The sequence below is a fragment of the Mauremys mutica genome, chromosome 4 (assembly GCF_020497125.1).
Source record: "Mauremys mutica isolate MM-2020 ecotype Southern chromosome 4, ASM2049712v1, whole genome shotgun sequence".
Taxonomy (NCBI): Eukaryota; Metazoa; Chordata; order Testudines; family Geoemydidae; genus Mauremys; species Mauremys mutica.
The window spans coordinates 3,578,898-3,603,384 of record NC_059075.1 but is presented as its reverse complement, the minus strand read 5'-3'; the positions used below and the strand labels follow the sequence as shown (position 1 = coordinate 3,603,384).

The window sequence follows — 24,487 nt, the reverse complement described above, 5'->3', positions numbered from 1 at the left end:
GAACGGCGGATTGTGCCGGCGCAGCAGCCGCCAAGGCTGCTCCGGGCTGCCCCCGCCCCGCCGAAATCCCTCGGCAGGGCGAGCAAAAGCGCCGCCTTGACAGCCGCCGCCGCCACTGCCCCTGCCGCAGGGCGCAGAGCACATCGTCCCCGGGCCCGGGCGCGGCGGGACAGCCACCCCCCCACCCCACCATGCAGCAGGAAGCGGTCAGCTGCCGCATGAGCGGCGCGGCCGGGGAGCCCGGCGCCCCGGGGGCCATCACCCTGGAGGACCTGGACAGCATGGCCGAGGAGCCGAGCCCCGACTCGGCTGATCCCAGCACCGGCTGCAGCCAGGGGGACGACGCCGAGCAGGAGCGCCTGCTCAGCTACTGGCAGAGCGTGGGCAGGGGGCACCAGGTGGACGTGCCCGGGGGTAAGAGCCCGGCCGCGAGGCGAGGGAGCGGCGGAGGAGGCCCCTGGGCTCCCCACCGGCTCGGTCCCGGAGTCACAGGGGGGCGGCTCTAGCCGAGCGAGGGTTAGAGAGACCAGACGGAACGGCAAGCCTGGGGAAGAGGCAATGCATATTAAACGGGGTGTAGTTTGTGCTGCAGCCCCACTTCTCATCTTCATTTCCAACCTCAGCTGGTTTTTCAGTCTGCCCCCCCCAGACGTGTAAAACGGGCTAGCCCAACTCCGGCTGACGCTGGAGGAGGTGGGTGCTCTTGCACCCGTTTTAAGGTAATTGAAGGGCGCCTCAGAAGACTGGGCACCAAGTTATAACAAAATACAAATTTAAATCTGAGCCTCTCTCTACAAGTGTATTTAATTCACTTTAATGTAGTGAACGAATGTGCCTGTAAATGCTGAAACAGTGTCTAGCTGGGTTAAACCGCTTAACAATAAAAATAAACAGTTTAGGATTTAGCGAGATTATGCAGAAGGAACATATATATTAGGAACGTGATAATTCCATGTTTACCAAAATACCTTTCTAATTCTTTTAGGAATCTTACAATACTGTCCTACCATTAACAATTTTACTTTTGTTTTATGGACTATACAGTTTTTTCAAATGCTTTGGCTGTATAGTGAGATTGAAAAGAAAGGGAATAGGAGCAATGATCCTTCCAACCAGTGAGGAGGGAAGAGATTACAATTTGTGTTATCACTGTGACTCTTTAATGAAATTGGCTTCCACACTGGTGAAACTGAAAACAATTTGTGTACAGTTATGAGGCTTGTGTAGGTGAAAGTTTATTCTTCTTGGAAGAAAGCTAATACATGCCTGTGACTACAGGAAAAAGGGCGGGGGACACTGTTTAGACTGTGGTTCTACGGTAATTGATGCCACAGCTTGCACAAATATTTTTGAAACAGTGACTTGTGTAGGGCTGCTGCTAAATATCTGATTTGCCAGCCAGCTTTTGCACCTTCTAATTTATATTTATTGTCATATGTATCAAAAAATTTAGTCACTACCATCATGAAACTTCCCACAGTAATATTTTAATGTGAGGGTGTGGCAAGGAAGAGCTCAAATTAAAGTTTGTTTGGTATTAGCTATTGTGTTACAAATATTGCCGTTTGACTATAGTTAAGGGGATGTAAATTAGACCTAGTTTCAGATGTTTTGGGGAAGTTATGCTTCCAATTCTGAGATGTATGGCCTGAACCATCAGGAATAGAGCAGTGTTCATATGAGGTAACTGAATCAAACCATGGATAAATGAAGTCGCAGCTAAATCTTTGTTCAAAATAATTGTGGAATTTTTTTTTTAATTGTTCGAAGTAATTTTTCAGGTCCTAGGAACTTGACTCATTTGTACTACAGGACATAACACTAAGTAAAAAAATTGGACAGTTCATCTCTAAAACAGAGTTTTTGAATTTTCTTTGGTTTTGTAAACATCTTTGTCACCATCCTTGATCCTCATTGTTTTTTACACAGTGAACAGAGACAGAATTAGAACAGGGTAAGAAGATTCAGTTTAGTGACCTACAATAGGCTAAAAGTGACTTTTTGCTTCTTTATAATAGATCAAGCCTGAAAAAAAAAAAAAGAGAGAGAGTGAGTGTGGTTTTACTTCCATTTTTTAGAAGTTCAGGAACCTGAAAGACTATAGTTATCAGAGAACTTGTAGGATGGCATGCAAGGAGGAACAAAGATAAGTCGTCTGAATAAAAATCATTCTGTTAACTCTTGTTGGCATTAAACAAACTGAGAAATAAATACTTGAGAGGGTTTTCCCCAACATCCCCACCTTTCAGCTGAAGTATGAGAAAGCTCAGTCCATAGCTGAGATCAACAAGACTTCAACAAAATCAGCAGAAAACAAACTAGACTTTATATTCCCAACATAAAAACATAACACACCAACCAAGAAGTCACAAACCCCAAATTATTTTTCATTTCAAGTCATATTTACGTTTCTCTTCCTAACCTTAATTCTCTCCTTTCCTGTATTACAATTAGAGATGGGCAAACCGGTTTGGGCAAACAGACAAACCCTTGCCCCTCCCTTGAAAAGGCATTATAAATAGATTCAGGCAGATACTGTTTTTGTACATGACGACAGCCCATTACACTTTGCCTTCTTTTGGGGGTGTCCTTAGAAGATACTGTGTCTAGGAAGTCATCAGACCTCATGGGGTTTTCAGTGTCTGGCCCAGATCCAGTAGGTAGTGGTGCTGGATCTACGTCTGTAAGGAGCAGGGAGAATAACCAAGAACTCAAACTTTCCATGATGAAAATTGAGTAGAGCACTTCCCCATTTGAGATTCATATAACCAAGGTGAAGGCATGTCCGTTGTGGGGAAAGGTAACCCCTTCACACAAAAGAAGTCAATTTCCTAATACCTGTATATAATATTTGATTATACAGTTTTACTAAGATTTGCTAGACAATATTACATACTATTTTGGATACATAACAGAAAGGAAATTATTTTGCAGCATCCACACTTTTGTAAATAAGACCTTTCTATAACCTATTTTGCAAGGCTGAGTCAAGGTTGAAAAGGGAATCAATGAAAATTCCGGATTGAATTAACAGCTATACCTTTGTACTAAGGTAAGATTTTTTTCCTGAGAGAGAAAAAGTGACCCAGGTAGACTTCCCTACTTGGGCAAGCACGTTTGTGTTCTGCTCCCCCATGACAAATACCACAAAACAATTTTATAGCTATTTTTATCAGAGGATTTCAAAATCCTTTAAGTTAGATATCATTGCCATTTTACAGTTGGGGAAACGAAGGCACAGAAGGCAAGCGTGTACCCTTGGGCCATGTCATAGGAAATGAGTGAGAATTTTCAAGACTTGGAGAAAGTGGAAGTTCACAGGCATAGCATACTAGATTATGAGAAGTCAGAGGAGGCACATAAGATTAAATCAAGTTCTGAAGGCAACTGAGGCTATTGGACTAAAATCAGAGAAAAGTGTTTGCTATAGCAAACCCTATTACAGCTCTTAAGGCATTCAAACAGAGGGGGGTTGGTGGCAGATCCAAAAAAAGTTAAAGCTTTAATTGAGATGCCACCCCTTAAAAAATGTGTCTTATAAGATGCAACTCCTCAGTATAATATAATTTTGGAACAAATTCAGACTTAGCCTGTCCTCAGAAGACCAAGACAGAGTCTACGTATTGGAGATTAAAACACAGAAGCATTGGCTAACAGAATTTGTTGACTACATCCCTAGTATGGTCTTTTTTTTTTTTTTTTTTTTGCTGTTTCCAATTCTACAGCAGTTGACCATCCCACCTTTAGCTAGGTCTCTGTGGGAAGGTCTTCCATTTCCATAGAGATGAATGGAAGCCCATAGCATTGTTCTAGTTTTCAGGCACTGAGACCAGGTACGTCCAAATACAACGAATACTTTGAGAGCATGAGAGAGGTTCACAAGATATTTTGAGGGTCTTAGCTTATTTTCAAACTTGTGACAGACCACCACCAAGCTCATAATTAACATTGGAGACCAAAATAAGGTCCTGCCTTAGATGCCAGAGATTGCTCATATATTTGAGATTTGAACTTGATTTAATGTACACATCAAGAGAGGTTGCAGTGGTAGTTGATACCTTACCAAGGAACCCTTTTGATCACCCCGATTCACCAGAGGCTCAGAATGATAAATACACACAAGCCTGTTTAGATTTCCTTTACATCTCTAGAAAGATGGGCAGAATGAGCTGGAGTATGTCCTGGCAGTATCTCTATTGTGAAACAAGGTGAGAGAAGTAGCTTTCAGAAGGATACTGTTTATTCTAATGAAGTTATTTATTTTTAGTGTTTGTAGAAAGTGACTGATACTCTGTTACTGTCGCAACAGCGGGCCCAATAGTCAAACCAACGTCTATCCACTGGACCATGGCAAATGCCTCAATATAACAAATACAAAAATCTTCCTTTAGTTATAAACATAGTTCCTTCACTATCATCATCAGAAGCAGGAAACCTATAATAGCAGGTATTTCAGGTTCCTTTATTCCAACTTAAATAAGAGACTCCTTACAAAGCTTTACAAAACTGGTTAAACCAAGCCTATCCTACTTGCTTCAAGCATCCAGTTGCTGAATTTTAAAGTTATTAGCCAAGATATTTAACACCATCATAAAAATAAAAGACATTGCGTGTGCCATATACCTACTTAGGTTAGTGACTGCCAAGTAGAATCCTTCTTTCTTTTCTCAAGAATTCTTTTCTCAATGAATTTAGATTAGGTGCCTCGTATGACATTTAGAATCTGGTGAATATACATGCTAATAAGACCCACCACAATTAGAGATTACCGAATCTTCATGTTAACCAACTTCTAAACCAAGTCCTGTCAAATATATCAGACCACTCCTACCCTCTTCCCACTGAAATCCCACCAAAAAGACTTGCTCCTTGTATAACACTACATATAGTGTCAATCCTAATTACCATTTTAAAATTTAAATAATTGAACCTTCAAGATGTACATATACTTATACCGAATCACCATCTAAGTGTAGTGCTGCAATTCATCTTTCTTCAGCCTGTCCCCTCCCAAAGTTATTTCATATCTTATGTCATGTCTGAATGTTAAGCTTTTAAGGACATGCACCATATGTCTCAAGTACCTAGCACACTAGTGGGCACTATTTTAAAAATATATGATATACTAGTTTTCATGGAATGCTAAATCCATAACAAATGTTCAAACTGCTTTTAAATTTGAATTGAGCAATACATATTTTACTTCACAGCTCCACAACACAAGTTGTTTGGCTGACATTCCAAAGACTTACCTTCAGGCTAAACATGAAAAATTTCCTCTAATAGAATTTTTTTAAAAAGGTCACTAGAAGAGATGAAATAGACCTTATAAAGAATACCTTATGCACCCTTTGCTACAGAGATACTTCAATATATAAAAAACCTTATTCCTAAAATAAAGTTAAAAAATCCTATTACTATAAGCAGCATAGACAGGAATGCTATTCAGTGATTTAGCTTAAATTAATTTGCTTTAGTACAAAGTTTTTCTACCAACTCTCAATTTGGGTAAGGTTATATATTTTATTGGACCAACTTCCATTGGTGAGACACAAGCTTTTGAGATTATATGGAACTCTTCTTCAGATCTGGGAAAGGTACTCCGAGGGCTAATGCAGCTGCACTGCTGTAGCGCATCTGGTGAAGACGCTCTAAATCAGTGCTTTTCAAACTTTTTGTATTGGTGAGCCCTCTCACACAGCAAGCCTCTGAGTGGGACGACCCCTCCCCCCCCCAAATAAATTAAAAATGGGGAGGTAATGTAATTTAATGGGGACTTGGGGCTGTCAGCCCCACAAAGCTGACAGCTTGCAACCCCCATGTAACTACCTTGTGACCACCTAAGGGGTCACAACCCCCAGTTTGAGAACCCCTGCTCTAAACTGACAGGGGAGATCTCTCCCATTGACTTATTTACTCAACCCCTGTGATAGGCAGTAGCTGTGTCAGCTGGAGAAGCTCTCCAGCCGACAATGCGCTATCTACACTGGCGCTTAGGTCAGTGTAATTTACATCGCTCAGGGGTGTGGATTATTCACACCTTTGAGCGATGTAAGTTGCAGGGAAGTAAGTGGTAGTGTAGACAAGCCCAGAGTGTCACAACTAAATAGAAGGTTGAACAGATGGTTTAACAAGTAGTTAGCACCTTCTCTAAGGGACTACTCAAGGTGAAGAAGCCCGTTAACACTCCTGCAGTCATGGGACAAAAAGGAGGGTTAGTGGGTTACAGATCGTTGTAATAAGAAATAAATTCTGTCTCTTTTTTAGATCATGATTTTTAGAGTCTAGTAAAGTTATGAATTTCAGCTCCCAGGCTTGTCTTTTGAAAGTGTTCAGATTTCCTTTGAGGATGAGGACTGATAAGTCAGATATAGACCGATCGCTTTGTGAAAAGTGTTCATCCACAGGTGATAGAGTGTTTTTGTCTTTTATCATTTTCCTGTGTGAGGTCATCGAGAACATAGCAATTGTCTGATTTCAAATGGTCCCTTGGAACATGTGCTATGTGTATTACGCTATCTGTTCAAACTTATATTTAACTGTGACATGAAGTACCTTTCCCAGACCCGAAGAAGAGCTGTGTAGCACAAAAGCTTCTCTCCTCCCAACAGAATTTGGTTCAATAAAAGATATTACCTCACCCATCTTGTCTCTCTAATATCCTGGGACCAACATGGCTACAACTATACTGCATATCAAAATATCACTCTACCAAAACTAGCATCCAACCTGGTAGCTTGTATCAGGGAATAATGAGTGGGTGACGGTATGGACTGAACTCCATGTTGATGCCCTGCATCTCTCTGATATGGGGATATTACCCAAGCAGGTCACCAAAGCTGCTTGAGCAGTGAATGAGCTTTAATCTGTCCGGGTAGATCTTTCTTAGCCAAAACTTGTCATAACACAATCAAAGACCTGCTTTGACAGGCTCTGATGACATATGTTGCTCCTTAGCCCATTCCACAAATGCCACACACAGTCTAGATGTACACCTGAATGGCATGGTCATATCTAAATAAAATGACAATGCTCAGGATTATCCAGCATGTGAAGTCTCATTTTATCTGGAGTGGAATGCAGTTTAGGGAATGTGAAAAGACCGATGCAGAAGTTGGAAACCACCTTAGGCAGAAACTTAAGGTGAGATCTGAGAGTGACAATGTTCTTGTGAAAGAACGTCAAGGGGACCCCATTGCAAAGGCCTGAATCTCTCCTATTCCCCGGCTGATATGATGGCCACCAAAGAGGCTGTCTTCCTCAACATGTGATAGAGACCTGGTAGCCAGTGGTTCAAAGGGTGGACCCATCAATCCGGTCATCACCAAGTTGAGGACCAAGGCAGGAGGGGGTTCCCACTTCCAGACCAGTGGGCAAGCTTCTGAGCACCCAATGAAGAACCTTGTGAGATGCTAGAAAATGGTACAGCCTTGTGCAGGAAGATGATTCACCAACATCTCTGCCAGATGTACTTATATCAAACTATGGGTCAGGTTTTATTGTTTTAGAGAAAGTAAGTAGTTCAGTATAGCTGAAATCGGGGCTGCTACCAAGCAAGAACTGATGCTGTATTGCCCAGACAGAAACCCTCTTCCATAAGTCAGTCTGGGCAAGGGTTTCCTGTTTTGGAGCAAGATGGCTTGAAATGCAGGAGAGCAGATCCTTTCTGTAGATGTTAGCCAGCCAGCATCCAGGCTATCAGATGCAGGATTCAGCCATTGTTCTGTAAGAACAGATCTGGTAAGGAGATGAGATGTCATCGTGAAAGGTTCACAAGGCTTGAGTACCAAAGCTGTCTGGACTTTGCTGGAATTATGATAACCCAACCTGCCTCAATTTCCTCAAGACCCTAGGTATCATGGGTCTTAATGGAAAGGCATACAATCACACCAGGAGCTCACCAGAGGAAAGCTAAAGCATTAAAGACAGCATCTGTGCTTCCCGTGCAACAGAACCTCAGGTACTTATGGGGACAGGTTGCAAATAATGATAGAACTTTAAGAAATGGACCAACCAGTCCATGCTATGCCTTTTGGTTGAGGTTGGTGTATCTACCAATCTTAACCACCCTAGCAAAGACTGCAGGTGAAGTCTGGCATGCTGCCTGTGACAGATGTCCATTCCAATGTGTACCCCAAGAATCTGAGGCTGTTCATACTCAGAGTGTGTCTCAAGTTGCTCGAGGAGGGTGAGCACAGTCTGCAGTTTCAGAAAGGTATGCCCTAATATACCTGAAATCTAACAGCACCCCAATAAACTATGCTCAGAGACAGGGTCAGTGTGGATTTTTCCTTGTTTTCTCTGAGTCCCAGCATAGTAAAGAGGCTTGGTGTCCTTTGAAATAAGTCTGTCACTTGCTGGGAGGATTCTCCCTGTAACAGCCAGTCATCTAAGTAGGAATACATCTAGATTCCTTGTCTTCTCAGACAGGCCTCAGACAGGACATGGAGAGTACATGTGGGGCTGTGGAGAAACCAAAGGGTAGGATTCTACTGATAGTGAATTACATATCAGGAACCTCAGTTATTTTCTGTGAGCAGGATGCATTAGATGTGAAGGTAGGGATTTTGAAGGTTGAGAGCTGGCAAGCCAGTCCATGGGATCCAGAGAGGGGATTTACAGAGGCAAGAGTCACAATATGGAATTTGAAGCAATGGACAAAGGTTGAGATGGTGAAGACTGAGGATAGGTCTTCAACCCTCCTTTCTTCTTTGGGATTGAGAAATAGAGGCAAATGGGACAGGTGGTTGCCAAAAAGGAGGACAGGAGGATGATCTGCAGATGGTCTAGCCAGACTCTCAATGTACATGTCAAAACTGGTTTAATGTCAGGAGCCCTGGAATGGGGGGCAGCCATGGAAGAATGTGGTGAAATCACTGCCTCTTCCTCAAGGCTCGGAGGACTGTTAGTGCGGATAATGATTATGGTCTGTCATACGATTATTATTGTCTCAGGTGCTTCCTTTTTGGGGATGAGATGCACAAGTCTAAAGATCTCAAAGTAGTTCTGGAGTCTTTTAGGACATGGAGAGCCTCATCCATATCACTGTTAAAGAGCTCACTGACTTTGAATGGGAGGTCCTCTATGGTGACCTAGACTTCCAGTTTCATTTCCAGTGACTAATGCTACCAAGACCTCATCACTCTGGCACTGACCATTGATCTGGTGGCTGCATCGGATACATCAAGTGCCACTTGGAGCACTGTTTGGGCTGAAAGCTTTCCAGTTCCTCGAGCTGTCCTTTCCAGTCTGTCCCATAAAGGAAAGATGTATGTGGAGAGCAGCACTTCAACATTCACCACTCCCAACTAAAGTCTTACTTGGTGTCACCATGCCTTCGTGGGTCACAACGGAGAATACCAAATTCAGGACAAGCTGCTGGGGAAAATGGGTAGAGACACCCCAAATCTGGTGGTTATTCTTCCATGATATATACCAAACTAGCAACAAAAGTAAACTTCTGTCTCACCACACTGGCTAACAAAAAGTCAGAAATGCAGCCACCTTAGGTATGCCAGTCCTGGATTCAACACCCAGACACTAGACTTAAAAATGAGCGGTTCTTTAAAATCAATTTAATCAAACAAAAAGTTCTCCTGATCCAAAAGGACCAGCCACACACCCAGGTCAATATATAACTCAGATCTTACCCAATAATCATGCTGTTGCCAATCCTTTAGTATTTAAAATCTAAAGGTTTATTTATAAAGACAGACAGGAGTTAAAATTGGTTAAAGGTATCAAATACATACAAAAAATGCGAAGTTCTTGGATTAGGTTTGTAGCATGGATGGAGTAAACTGCTGGCTTAAGTCAAGTCTCTGGTTGCTTCCAAATCATTGGAAGGTCCTCAGTCCCTTGGTTAGAATGCTTAGTATAAGTCCATAGTCCAGAGGCTAAAGCAGGAAAGAGGCCAAATGGAGATGTTTCCAGGCCTTTTATAGCTTCTCTCATGTGGAGGGAAACTCATTGTTCCAAGCAAAGCCCTCAGCACAGTTTGTGGAAAACAAGATGGAATTCAGTACCACATGATCTATCGCATGCACTAGCATGCTTCGATGAGTCATAGCAGCCATTACCCATAGTCTGGTTGAAACGTCCTCAGGAAAGTCCATCAAGTTCTCTCAAGTGAAGGGAAACCCATTGTTCTCACTGTGGAAAATTACAGGTAGCAAGATGGTGTTTGGGGTCACATGGGCAAGTCACATGTCCATGCATGATTTCACTTAGTCATAGCAGAAGCCATTACCTATACTCCAGATGGAACATTCATAGGAAAGTCCATTAAGTGTAGATTGGCGACTCCCATGGTACACTGTGAGTTGAGTGTTCCTTGATGAGCCATTTTAACTTAAATAGTCCCTTCAAGATGTGCAGACTAAATACCTTGTGGGTGCTACCCAGTGAAAACATTTGAAATCCAGGTATAGAGCCAATACTCCTAACTTCAAATACAAAAATGATACATGCATACAAATAACAATCATATGCAGCAAATAATAACTTTTCTATTGATACCTTATTTGACACACTTTGTACAAGATTTGTTGCAAATATATAACAGTGGTAGCAATAATGATCTACATGGTCATATTGTAATGAGACAATGTCACACTTGGGAATACACTTTCCTCCAAAAGAGGTCTGATTTCTTCAGGTCTTTCTCTTGAGAGGAAGGCTGTGGTTGCCCCTCCTGCTTTGGTTTCACATCAGCTGCCTGTAATACAAGAGTACCAGTAGGTTTTCACAGAAGTATTCAAACCCTTTAGCTAGCGCCTGATGTCTCCTGTTGAGATCTTTCGATGTTGCTGTGACTAAGACAAGCATATGCCCAATCAATTAGGCTGGTTCGAGCAGTCCATCATTAATGGCCATGGCCACTTGCCCCAAGGAGGAAGGCTGCAGGATATCCAGAAGCTTATGTTGATTCTCTTGGATGATTCTCCACAGCAAAATATCCAGCATCTCCACTATTCTCTTTAACGGGTGCTAGAAGACCATTAGCTTGTCCATAGAAGCAGTGGATTGAGGATTAACTGCCTCATCTGAGGAGGAGGATGAGATTGCTAAAGGCAGGTGAACTTCAGGAAATGGTCACCTCCACTGTATTCTTCTTCTCCCTCCATGAATTGAGGTTGAGCCAGGAGAAGGGCCTGGGCTGACAGGAGCTGTCTCTTTTGCAAGACAACCTTAGATGAAGCTAACTTTCTCCAGTGCAGAACAAAAACTGAAACCACAAATATTTTTTGTGAAATGGAATTCTTATTTTTCTAACCAGCCTTACTTACAAGCCTTAGAAAAGCCACAGTTTGCACATGCTTAGCAGAGACTTATTAGAGAATAACAGCTAAAACTGATGAAGATTCTGTCCTAACTGAGCATGCTCAAGCTTCTCACATATCCTACTACTGTACTGGCCAGACTGCACATGTGAATCCCCACAGAGCAACTGAGCATGTGTCATCCCCTAACAGCTCCTACATGTCACCATACTGCACATAAGCCATCCCCACTTATGAGTGAACATGCTGCAGCCCACAGTAACAGGGGCAAAGGCAGACCTTCCATGAAATGGCTGCTCCAGGCTGGGATGGGGCTGGGCATTCGGACTCAAAGCAGAGCACTAGTCTATCTTGTGTTCTCAATGATCCTCCTGCTGGCATCCAAGCAGCATGGAGGAGAAAGCTGTCAGATTCAAATGTAGAGTAAACAAAAGCCAGACCCGGGGAAAGGAAAGTAGCTGGGGAAGGGGACAAGAAGTCTGGTGAGACTGGGACTGTGGGGGCGGGGGGGGGGGGAAGAGAAACTGGAACACACTGAGCAAGGAGACTCGGGTGATGGGAGCCAGTAGGCTTTGAGGCACAAACACTGAGATTGGACAAGAAGCTGGGACTGGCTGGACGAGGAGCCTGGGACTAAATCAGCATTGGAAAGAATGGGGGTGCAGGGGAGGGGAGACAGATCTGACAAGGGGCTGGGTGTTCAGGGAGAATGGGGACTGGCTAAACAGAGAGACTGACAAGGAGCCAGGGAGGGGAAAAGGTCAGGGGAGAGACGGAGATTGGATAAGGAGCTCAATGGAGGGAAACTAGGACTGGAATCTGGGGGAGTGGGCATGGGAGAGAAGAGAAGTTGGATGAGGAGCCTGGAGAGGGACACTAAGACTGGCTGGGCAAGGAGACTGGCATGAAACTGGGTAGGCAAGAAGAATGTGACTGGAACAAGGAGCTTGGGGTGGAGAAAAGACTGGAGTGGGACAGGGCAGAAGGGTCTTTACCCACTAGAACACACTCCCCTCCAGAGTCTCACCATTCCTCTACTGTTAGCAACTATCTTTGAAACACACACACAAAGTATCTCTCCTCCCCCTCGTGCTGACCCACATACAGGACGACAACCTACAACTGCTATCAGTTACTCCATTAGCTCAAGTGGCAGAGGTCTGTGCAGTGGATCTAAAAGGTTCCAACCCTGCAGAGGACCGATGTTGGTGTCCCTATAATGCCACATGAGGGAATTTCTTGTTATTCAATTTGCTTTAAAAAAACCTAGGAAATTACATACAAAAACATATTAAAAGACTATTAAGGTCGCAAAGTCAAGCACTCAGAAGTTAATTCTGGCATTTCCTTAGGGGCCTCGTGCCACCTTAATTCAGCCTCCTTGGTGCCAGGACTGTGAGCACAAGCAACACACATGACACTTAAGAGGCTCATTTTTTATATTCAGTACCCTCTTTACTTACAAACAGAGCAAAGAAGTATGCAAAATGCTAGTGTGCCTTTTAACCCAAACAAAACTGGTAGCTTTTTTATTTTAGACTTGCCAGTGTCTTCTGTTATGGCATTATGACTAATCTTAAAATATTAATCCACTGTGAATTCTTTCTGCATCAGGATGTGAAAAATTTACAAATCTGAAGTTATGAAACCTATTTTGTCCTGATTCAAGCTTTTGTACATTACAGCTTCGTTTTGCTAGAAAGTCAATATTTACTATTACAAAAGTTGACCAATTAATTTTGTCATTTTAAGTATCTTCTGCACCTTCAAAGCTAAAGTAAAATCCCTTATCAAAAGTAGGTTATGTATCTAAATTACATCATTATGACAAATATGTATAAAATATTATGCAATCGATGGAAACAATTGCAATTTAAAGAGCCTTTGACATTGCAGGTCTTAAAGTAGAGTGTAGAAAAATTCTCCATGTTATTTAAATATTGAATTAGGGACCTGTGGCTGTTTAAAATAAGTTTTCAAAGGGCATGGTCTTCAGTGAAACATATAGCTGGCATGTTTCATAAGTTTGGCCATTTTATTCCTTCTTAGTTTAACTCAGTGATTCCCCCATGCAAGAAATCTCAGTCTTTTTTAAGGTTAACAAGACAAAGCAAACTTATTTTCAAGTAAGCTGTAGTGTCTGTCTGTGGTATTTAGATACTATATTAATGTCATACTTAATTCTGTACAAGTTGCATGCACAAACTCCTGATCAGTTCCGTGACTGAAATCCCTTGTTTTGCTTCAGGGCTTTGGGTTATTTTTTAAAATCCTCTCCTACTTCGAACTCCTTGTTATTAGGGAAGGATTGTGTAAGGAGGCAGATATTGCCTCATTCCAGAGGACATGTTTCTATGCTGATGACTCTTGTTAAAAGAAAATGCGTTAATTAAATTTGTGAATGAACTTCTGGGGGGAGAATCTTATGTCTCCGGTTCTGTTTTACTTGGATTCTGCCATATATTTCATGTGATAGTAGTCTCGGATGAAGACTCAGCACATTGTTTGTTTTAAGATCACTTTCGCTGTAGATTTGACAAAACACAAAAAAGGTACCAATCTGAGATTTATAAAGATAGCTACAGCACTTGCCCCAAGGTTTAAGAATCTGAAGTGCCTCTAAAATCTGAGAGGGACAAGGTGTAGGGCATGCTTTCAGAAGTCTTAAAAGAGCAACACTCCAATGTGAGGACTACAGAATCTGAACCACCAAAAAAGAAAATCAACCTTCTGCTGGTGGCATCTGACTCAGATGATGAAAATGAACATGCATCAGTCCGCACTGCTTTGGATTGTTATCAACAGCATGGCCACGTCCTCTGAAATGGTGGTTGAAGCATGAAGGTACATATGAACCTTTAGCACATCTGGCATGTAAATATCTTGTGATGCCAGCTACAATAGTGCCATGCGAACGCCTGTTCTCACTTTCAGGTGACATTGTGAACGAGAAGCGGGCAGCATTACCTCCTGCAAATGTTAAACAAACTTGTTTGTCTGAGTGATTGGCTGAACAAGAAGTATGACTGAGTGGACTTGTAGGCTCTAAAGTTTTACATTGTTTTATTTTTGAATGTTTTTTTTTAAAAATAATTCTATACTTAAGTTCAACTTTCATGATAAAGAGATTGCACTACAGTACTTGTATTAGGTAAATTGAAAAATACTATTTCTTTTGTTTGTTACAGTGCATATATTTGTAATAAAAAATATAAGTGAGCACTGTATACTTTGTATTCTGTGTTGTAATTGAAATCAATATATTTGAAAATGTAGAAAACATCCAAAAATATTTAAATAAATGGTATTCTACTATTAAACAGAGCGATTAATTACAATTAATTTTTAGTTGCGCGATTAATCACAATTAATTTTTAATAGCTTGTCAGCCCTTATAGAGAGAGTATGGATGTGGCCTATATATATATATATATATATATATATATATATATATATATAAAAACCCATATGGCCTTGAGGATGTCACATGGGCCGCAGTTGTACGCTGATTGAGGACGTATGTTGAGAACCACTGCACTAGACTCTTATCTAGGCATTGCTTCCTGAACAGCTGTACATGTTGGGGTTCTCTACTGGGGCAGCGAGTGTGTCAACAATCAACAGGGAGTATAGTAAGACTCGGACGGTATGCTACTTTGTGATATGAATAAATAGGAAGTTTCAGATTTGCTATAATTTTAGATTTGCAAAGGTAAGAAAGTCAACTGACTATGCCTTTCTACACTAAGGTAAGTCAGGCTCATTTTTAACAAAAAACAAAAGCAAACCAGGCCAAATAAAACCAGATGTGCTTACTCCTTATTTCTGTAGTTTCAATTCTAGAATTAAAAACATATGATGTCATTGCAGACATGGCAGAGCCAATCCAGCAACTGACGAGAAATCAACATCAGGAGAGAGAAAGTATCCCATTTACACTGATACACCGCAAAGAAAAGGTAATTCTTTTCCTGCAAAGTATTTATTCCGGTATTTGAAATGAGTACACTTTGATAAGCAATTTAATTTTCTAAGTGTTGCAAGACTGATGATGTAACTGAAAACATGAGGAAACAAACCAGGCCCTAATGTCTAACAGTCCATAACTGAATAAGGGGAAGAACAGTGCACACAAGTGATTTAAATCAGTATGCCTAGAATGAAAGTTAGGTGACCCAAAACCACTTCAGTATGTGAACATCCCAAATCAGTAACTGAATGTGTACTTAAGAGTTTAAAGGATATTTTCCCTTTATTTACCTTGTAAAAAGAAAGTTCAAAATTTTGAATACATTTCCTTTCCAAATGAAAATCCAGAATGTCTCTCTTGCCAGGTATGCAAGAGATGTTATTTTCAAATATAATTAAAAAAAAATAAAGTCAGTGTTTTCCCAAGCAATTAGATTAAATCTAAATTAAACAGAAAAAGTTAAAGTGAGAAAGAGTATGAGATTTGTATGAACACTGCATAATAGCTACTGAAAGCTTAATGCAAGCTAAATACTTAGATATTTTAACTTCAAAAGTAAGTTTAAAAAAAAAAAAAAAAGACTGCCCTCGAGTGTGCTTTTGATTTGTGAATTTGCCATTTTGTACAATCCATGCTTGCTCTGATCCAGAGAACAGAATACCTTCTCCCTACTCAGAGCCTGGGTCAGTTACAGTCTAGTTCTGCTTTGCAGATTTTAGGAATACACATTTAGATATCATCTTTAAAATGCCTCTGAGATAACATTTCCACTCCTTAACTATTTGAAATTAATTTCTAGTTTTCCACTTCCATTTTCAAAATGTATCACTAAACTGGCTAATCAAGTGGTGGGGTTAACTTCTCTGTTTATCGGATCCATTGTTTTATCAGAACACAAAGGCCGTTACCAAAAGTGTGAGTAAAAAAAATTACACATTTAAAAGCAAAAAGGTGAAGCCAGCAGAGTTGAATTATCTATCTATAGCTAATTCAATTAATTTCACCCTGTTTACAAATAGACAGTACTAGTTGTTACTGGAACTACAAACAAACATTCAATGCAAACGGATTTCAGAGCAGGGATTTTTCATCAATTGTATGTGCTCTTTACTAGTCATTACAAATATCAGCTTGGTCAGGCAGAAGGGGTCAGGGTTGGAGGAGAATGGGCAGAAGAATCTGTGCTCTGTAGAGCATACTCCCACCCAGAAGCTGGAATCTAACCCAAGATTCCTAAGCCTGGCCATTCCTCTCCTATCAGCAACTGCGAAACCCATCAGCAAAGCGTGCATCGCATCCCCCTCAAGTGAAAGTCCATACAGCAGTAGTACATTATCCTCTATCCTTACTCCTTTACTTCAAGTGGCAGAAGATCTAAAGTTTCCACACCTACTGATAAACCATGTTGGTGTCACTATGATGCCACATGAGGGAATTTTTTTCCTCAGTTGCTTTTTTAAAAGCCTAGGAAATTATAGTGTTGTTATAGCTGTGTTGGTCCCAGGATATTAGAGAGAGAAGATGCGATTTAATAACCTCCTCCACAGGGGAGGGTTACTACAGCTCCTCTTCCAGGAACCAAAAACAGTGGGTGGTGATTAAGGCAAATCATAGGATCACAGAATATTAGGGTTGGAAGAGACCTCAGAAGATCATCTAGTCCAATCCCCTGCTCAAAGCAGGACCAACACCAGCTAAATCATCCCAGCCAGGGCCTTTGTCAAGCTGGGCCTTAAAAATCTCTAAGGATGGAGATTCCACTATCTCCCTAGGTAACCCATTCCAGTGCTTCACCACCCTCCCAGTGAAATCGTGTTGCCTAATATCCAACCTAGACCTCCCCCACTGCAACTTGAGACCATTGCTCCTTGTTCTGTCATCTGCCACCACTGAGAACAGCTGAGCTCCATCCTCTTTGGAACCCGCCTTCAGGTAGTTGAAGGCTGCTATCAAATCCCCCCTCATTCTTCTCTTCTGCAGACTAAATAACCCCAGTTCCCTCAGCCTCTCCTCATAGGTCATGTGCTCCAGCCCCCTAATCATTTTGTTGACCTCCACTGGACTCTCTCCAATTTGTCCACATCTCTTCTGTAGTGGGGGAACCAAAACTGGATGCAATACTCCAGGTGTGGCCTCACCAGTGTCAAGTAGAGGGGAATAATCACTTTCCTCTATCTGCTGGCAGTGTTCCTCCTAATACAGCCCAATATGGTGCTGGCCTTCTTGGCAACGAGGGCACGCTGCTTCGTCCACTGTAATCCCCAGGTCCTTTTCTGCAGAACTGCTGCTTAGCCAGTTGGTCCCCGGCCTGTAGCAGTGCATGGGATTCTTCCATCCTAAATGCAGGACTCTGCACCTGTCCTTGTTGAACCTCATCAGATTTCTTTTGGTCCAATCCTCCAATTTGTCTGGGTCACTCTGGACCCTATCCCTACCCTCCAGTGTATCTACCTCTCCCCGCAGCTTAATGTCATCTGCGAACTGGCTGAGGGTGCAATTCAGCCCATCATCCAGATCATTAAGAAAGATGTTGAACAAAACTGGCCCCAGGACCAACCCCTGGGGCACTCTGCTTGATACTGGCTGCCAACTAGACATGGAGCCGTTGATCAGTACCCGTTGAGCCCGACAATCTAGCCAGCTTTCTGTCCACCTTATAGTCCATTCATCCAGTCCATACTTTTTTAACTTGTTAGCAAGAATGCTGTGGGAAACCATATCAAAAGCATTGCTAAAGTCAAGATATATCACATCCACCGCTTTCCCCATATCCACAGATCTCATCATAAAAGGCAATCAGGTTGGTCAGGCATGATCTGCCCTTGGTGAATCCATGCTGACTGTTCCTGATCATCTTCCTCTCCTCCAAGTGCTTCAAAATGCATTCCTGGAGGACCTGCTCTATGATTTTGCCGGGGACTGAAGTGAGGCTGACCGGTCTGTAGTTCCCTGGGTTCTCTTTCTTCGCTTTTTTAAATATGGGCACTGTATTTGCCTTTTTCCAATCATCTGGGACCTCTCCTTATCCCCACGAATTTTCAAAGATAATGGCCAATGGCTCTGCAGTCAGCCAACTCCCTCAGCACCCTTGGATGCATTAGATCTGGACTCATGGACTTGTGCACGTCCAGCTTTTCTAAATAGTCCTTAACCTGTTCTTTTACCACTGAGGGCTGCTCACCTCCTCCCCATACTGTGCTGCCCAGTGCAGCAGTCTGGGAGCTGACCTTGTCTGTGAAGACGGAGGCAAAAAAAGCATTGAGTACTTCAGCTTTTTACACATCATCTGTCACTATGCTGCCTCCCTCATTCAGTATGGGTACCACACTTTTCCTGACCACCTTCTTGTTGCTAACATACCTGTAGAAACCCTTCTTGTTACCCTTCACATCCCTTGCTAGCTGAAACTCCAATTGTGCCTTGGCCTTCCTGATTACATCCCTGCATGCTCTAGCAATATTTTTATATTCCTCCCTAGTCATCATCTGTCCAAATTTCCACTTCTTGTAAGCTTCCTTTTTGAGTTTAAGCTCACCGAAGATTTCACTGTTAAGCCAAGCTGGTCGCCTGCCACATTTGCTATTCTTTCTGTACTTTGGGATGGTTTGTTCCTGTGCCCTCAATAAGGCTTCTTTAAAATACAGCCAGCTCTCCTGGACTCCTTGCCCTCTCATATTAGCTTCCTATGGGATCCTGACCATCAAATCACCCAGTTTGCTCCACCACCACCACCACACCACTTCCTGAGAAGGCGCACATATACTAATTCAGACTGGATTCTCCAGAGACCAAGAGACAGAGAAAGTACTTTAGAATAAACTGCCTGAGTTTTAACTGACTTCAGGATCTTTTTCCTGTTTCAACAAACAGAATTTTTCTGTAAGGGAGGGAGGGGCTGAGACTAATGAGTAACCTTTAGTGAACTTTTAGTATGCATATAGGAAAATACTTTTTTTTATTTTGTAAGTTCTCTTCATAATGCTTTTAACCTTATGAACAAAAAGTGCTGTTCAAGAGCTGTGTGGTAACTTCTAACTGCTGGCAATACATTAGTCATAGTTCTCAGAAAAAAAATAAAGAGCAGACACTAGTCTTTTAGGCAAACTGGCTTGCTGGGGATACCACAGTGTAGATCAGGTAGTGCTGCAGCATTAAAACCTCTGTCAGGAGGGCATGAGACAGTTCCCACCCAGGAGAGGTGATGGCTGGAACCTGGAAATCTTTAAGCAGGTTCCTGAAGCGACCATGGAGGGGGAACTACAGGTGCAGTTATCCTGAAACTGTAACAATTACATACTATTTTCCTCTACAGGATTTGTGCCTCATTCAATGGATGTGATGGAAGGTGCTCTGGGTATGAATCAAGGCTGTGTAGTACAGGAGGCTGTTGTCTATAGGACCCTTGTCTCATTTGTTGCAGAAATTAGAAGGTGTGTAGGAATGAGGCAGGGGATTGCAAGAAGAGAAAGATGGTCTCACAGTTAACACAGCTGAATGCTGCCCTGGAGAATCAGATTCTATCCCTGCCTCTGCCCCCATGCTCTTATGTAATGCTGGGCAAGTCACTTAAAACCAAACTTTTCAGGGGTGTTCACTAATTGTGCTCCTCGTTTTCTGGGTGCCCAACTTGAGATACTAGGGTATTATTTGAATAAATGCTGAGCACTCTCAGCTGCAACTGAAGTCAGTTGGAGCTGTGCTTTGACCACATGAAGTGTTATATAATGCTAAGTACACTGAAAAAATCACGTTGTTGGCCTCTCAAATTAAGCACCCAAAATCAGTGGATACTTTTGACCTGTATCTCTGCCTTCAGCTCCCCTTTGGTAAAATGGGGATAGTAATATCCCTTCATCTCACAGGAGTGCTGCAAAGATTAATTAATTAAGGTTCATGAAGCACTCAGACACTGCATGATGAGTTCTATAGAAAAGCCCAGGAGGAAATTAATACTGTCTTTAGAGATGGGTTTGAATAGTGTGGAGCTAATAAGATGTAAAGCCACACATTCAACAAGGAGGATAAAACAAATACTGAATAGCTGCTCATTAAGTGAGTACTGTCCATCCTGTGCACAGAATGAGGCAGGAGTTCTGGGGGGGAAATAGTAGGTCATCATGTAATTAGAGACTGTACCATAATGCATAGATGTAAGGGGGCTGAACTAAGGTTGCATGAGCAACTTTAATGCTGGTATTTCTTGATCTTTGAGTGCTTGACATTGAAACCTCAATGTTCTCTGAACATAGTAATTCGGTAATTTACAGTGGTACTGCAAACTCACTGAATGCTACATCAGTGCAAGTTATATTACCTTGCCACTAACCGCCACATAAATCTGTTTTATGATCAAGTTACAGCATCACTGATTATGGCCCTTGTCAAGGTAATCATTTATATTGATTAGAGTTAATGGAAAACTTGGAAAAAATGAATATATCAAAATCTGCAGATGGCCCCACTACCAGAGTTTTAAGTCTTAAAAAATCCTGTCACTTACCAGGGTAATAGTCTTTTGAGGCAAGTGGCTAGCACACAGCCATATCTCAGAAGACAAAGCCCATTAGATAACTTTAGTGTTTGAGCTAGCTACAAAAAAGTGAACTCAATATTAAGACTTGAAAAGCAATATTCTTTCCAATGTTTTTAAATTGAAACATTGAGACTTTAGTATTAATCACTAGTCATTCTTTTCATTCTTCCTGCCCGTGTACCAGTTAGCTTATTTCTTTTCAAAATAGGCAAAGGCTCTGACTTAGTCATCTTAAACACTGAGGAATTCTTTAAATTACGCATACCAAAGCTTATCAAATTAAGATACTAACTCATTGTCTGATTTTTTTGTTTGCAGTTTGGGGAAGTGCTTTACGAAAAACGTCAGTATGGAAAAGCTAAATGGGCTTGTATTAAAATGCAAGAAGAACAGTATGAACAGAGCATATGTCTGGGATTCATGAAGCTTATGAAATATATTTGTGAGCAGAACTCTTCAGGTAACTACAGATGCTAGTTTTGAATCAGAACATCTTCTGCTATTTATGCTCCAGCACCTCTCATCAATTCTAGTTTGATTTGCACCAACCAGTTTCAAATACACAATCCTTTATAGTACAAACAGCTCCCTGTGACAGCTTCTTTGTATTGGAAATGAGAAAAAAAAATCCCCAAACTGAAGTGCCTCCTTGCACACCAAGTACACGATCAGCACTAGACAAATGAGTTTTTCCTGAAAGGCTGTCTGGATATTGGTAGTTCAAATATTTCTAACTGTTAGAATACTACTGAAAAATTCTAAGAGTCAGTTTGCACACTAAAGGCCGGAAAAGACCACTGGATCATCTATTTCTAATCTGATTCCTTGTGTAATACAGGCCATTAAATTTCACACAGGTACCTCTGTATTGAGCCAAACATGCTTTAGTCAACCCAAGCTATCTTCCTTGTATTGGAAGGCATCCAGTCTTGATTTGGAAATTTGTTCCAATTATTATCACCCTCTCTGTTAAAAAGTTGTGCCTAATTTCCAATATAAATTTCTTTAGCTTCAGCTTCCATATATTGATTTTTGTGCCCTTTTCTGCCACGTTACAAACCCAGTGTACTAAAGGGCTCTTCTCCACCCAAAAGTACATATACACTAATCAAGTCACCTCCAGTTTTTCAACTTCCTTTCTAAAATGTGGACACCAGAAATGGACAAAGCATCCCAGTATCAGTCTCATCAATACCCATATACAGAGGTAAAACTCACCTCCCTACGCATATTCCCCTCTTTATCCATCCAAGGATTGCATTAGTCCTTTTTGCCACAATCATCATATTAGGAGCTCACATTGAGTTGCTTGTCCACTATGACCCCTAAATCTTTTTCCAGAGTCACTGCTTTCCAGGATACAGTCCCTCATTCTGTAGATATGGCCTGCACTACTAGATGTGTAATTCTGCATTTGGCTGCGTTAAAATGCAAAATAATGATTGTGTGTGTGTGTAAATATACATACAAACCCATTAAGTTAATAAACCTAAAAAGACAAGTGTTCAGAGTTAAGGCAGTTTGTGTGGTCTTCTCTACACAGGGAGTTATTCCTGTGTAATTCCATGTCTGGAGGCCCCTATTCTGCAATAAAAAGGCTCCTATTCCAAATACAAGTGGATTTAAGTTAATTCAGATACAGGTACTCTTATTCCAGAACAGAAATATCCACTTACGGAGTTAATCGGGAATAATTAATCCGCTTTAAATTCACACACTACATTACTCCATGATTAACTTTCTTGTGTAGACAAGCCCTGTCTTTGCCAAACCTGACTACATCTAGTCAGGGAAGAGCTCTCAGAACACTTCATTTTAATATATTGTATGTGCTGCAATTCCAGGGCACAGTGGAATGTTAATATCAACAATTGCCTCAGCCAACAGCACCTAAAGCCACCAATTTCTAAATCTACTGAATTCCATTCTGCTATGAAAAACTTTTCCACTCTACAGTACTTGATCTATGCTTAGCTTAAGAATGTTCAATATTAGTTTTAAAACTTCATACATATTGAGTGCAAAAGTTCTCTTTTGTATTCTCTAGAGTGATGGTCATGTATTTTTCTTCAGGATTGTACTTGGGGATGACTATACCCATTGTGACTCTAGTGCATACTAATGAAACTCACTCAGAGTTAACACGTTCAGTGACAGTCGCATACTACCTGCCTGAACTACTGCAGGAGCAGCCACCTCAGCCTTATGATTCTGACATAATTATTGAAGAGTGGCCTCCTACTGTTGTTTATACTAGGTAAGAAACATATTAATCCTGTTATAGTAATGCCTTAAGCAGTACAGGTCTCTTTCTATATATTTAAAATAGGATATGACAAATACTAAAAGCTAACATTGAAAATCAAAGCTTGTGTTATATCTTTATTAAATACCACTTGTTTCAGAGACCAAAGTCAAAGTCAACTCAGGAGGTAACTATTACATTCTGTAGACTGTTGCTGATGTTATAGAAGTATTTAACTTTTTGAAGTAAATTAGTTACGGTGATACTTGTATTGAGCCTTTCTATAAAAAAATTGAATGATGAGCGCAACAGAGAACATTACACCTGACAATTGTAAATTTTGGGTTAAGAAACGTTTTAGCATAATGTATGCATATATGATGCATACATTAAGCAGTATCATTGAGAATCACCATAGAACCACTGGGAAGAGGAAAAAAATCTAGAGGGGACTCCAGGAAATACAATAAAAGAATAGAATATAATTAAAAATTGGTTGTTGCAGGAGCTTCAGAGGGGTCACCAATGAAGACTCTATAATGAGAGAAATAAACTTCTTGGCAGAACTTCTGGAGAGCCCTGAGCTATGTTTGCAGAATATATTCATTGTTGCAGGATACACCAATCCAGCTGCCGCAAATCGACACAATGAAATATGGTTCCTGCAAAGACCGTAGCCTCCCACTTCTGATACCTAGCATTATCCAAATTCAGTATGTACACAATGGCGCACTTAAATTTGCGAATGAATCATGTCAGGCTAGTCAACAGCTTTATAAGTCTTTGTGATAAACTATACACAATTTTTAATCCTATTTTCCTAAAGTACATATTGCAGTCTGTCAAATTAGCATGACAATCAATCCAATTTAGTTATTGAGCCATCAGTGTTAATATCTGAAATTTTACTGCCAATTTTGAAAAAGTCTTATACACAATTTCTTATTAGATACTTCAGTTTTACAGTTTATCCATATTTCTTTGAGATTTATAGTACTTTTCAAATTGATTCATGTAATCTTCTTAAACAAGGGTAAATTCAAGTCACAAACGTATACTTCATAAGTTCTAGTGTTAAAATACTGAACTGTTTTTAGATTTTTTAAATATTAACATATTAAATATTTTTCCACTACAGCATCTCTAGGGTGCCCTAAACATTTAGCTTGAGATTTTCAAAAGTGCTCAGTGTTGGCCCAACTCTGCTCAAATCGAAGACCATAATAAAAGTTGGGAGCAGAGTCTGGTCAATGCTGAGTGCTTTTGAAAAATCCCACTCTTGAGTACAGGTTTTCCCCACTCTTCTCAAAAAGATATTTAACCAAAATATTTGTCATCTTCGAAATAGAGTGTCCAGGATGTGAAGAGTCAGTTGCATTGCTCATTCAAGTTTTGTTAGTAAATAGTTCAGTTTTTCCTTTTTTTTTAAATTCACTACCACACCCCCATATATGACT

General features: G+C 41.0%; 2 protein-coding genes across 3 annotated transcripts in view; one reads left to right on the top strand and one right to left on the bottom strand.

Annotated features, from left to right (window-relative positions):
• FANCM (FA complementation group M) overlaps positions 1 to 24,487 on the bottom strand; it is a 152,731-nt gene that overhangs the window by 94,727 nt on the left and 33,517 nt on the right. The gene's annotated exons all lie outside the window — the stretch shown is intronic.
• LOC123369529 (heme-binding protein 2-like) lies at positions 35 to 23,707 on the top strand. Its single transcript, XM_045015216.1, has 5 exons — positions 35 to 414; positions 15,153 to 15,241; positions 21,104 to 21,245; positions 22,859 to 23,042; positions 23,536 to 23,707. Exons 1-5 carry the CDS (start codon positions 192 to 194, stop codon positions 23,705 to 23,707), a joined length of 810 nt encoding a protein of 269 aa, XP_044871151.1. The 5' UTR covers positions 35 to 191.

Coding starts and splice junctions, on each gene's coding strand:
- LOC123369529 (XM_045015216.1), top strand. CDS start 192: ATGCAGCAGGAAGCGGTCAGCTGCCGCATGAGCGGCGCGGCCGGGGAG. Junction 15,242..21,103: donor TGATACACCGCAAAGAAAAG/GTAATTCTTTTC, acceptor TTTTGTTTGCAG/TTTGGGGAAGTGCTTTACGA. Junction 23,043..23,535: donor CCTACTGTTGTTTATACTAG/GTAAGAAACATA, acceptor TGGTTGTTGCAG/GAGCTTCAGAGGGGTCACCA.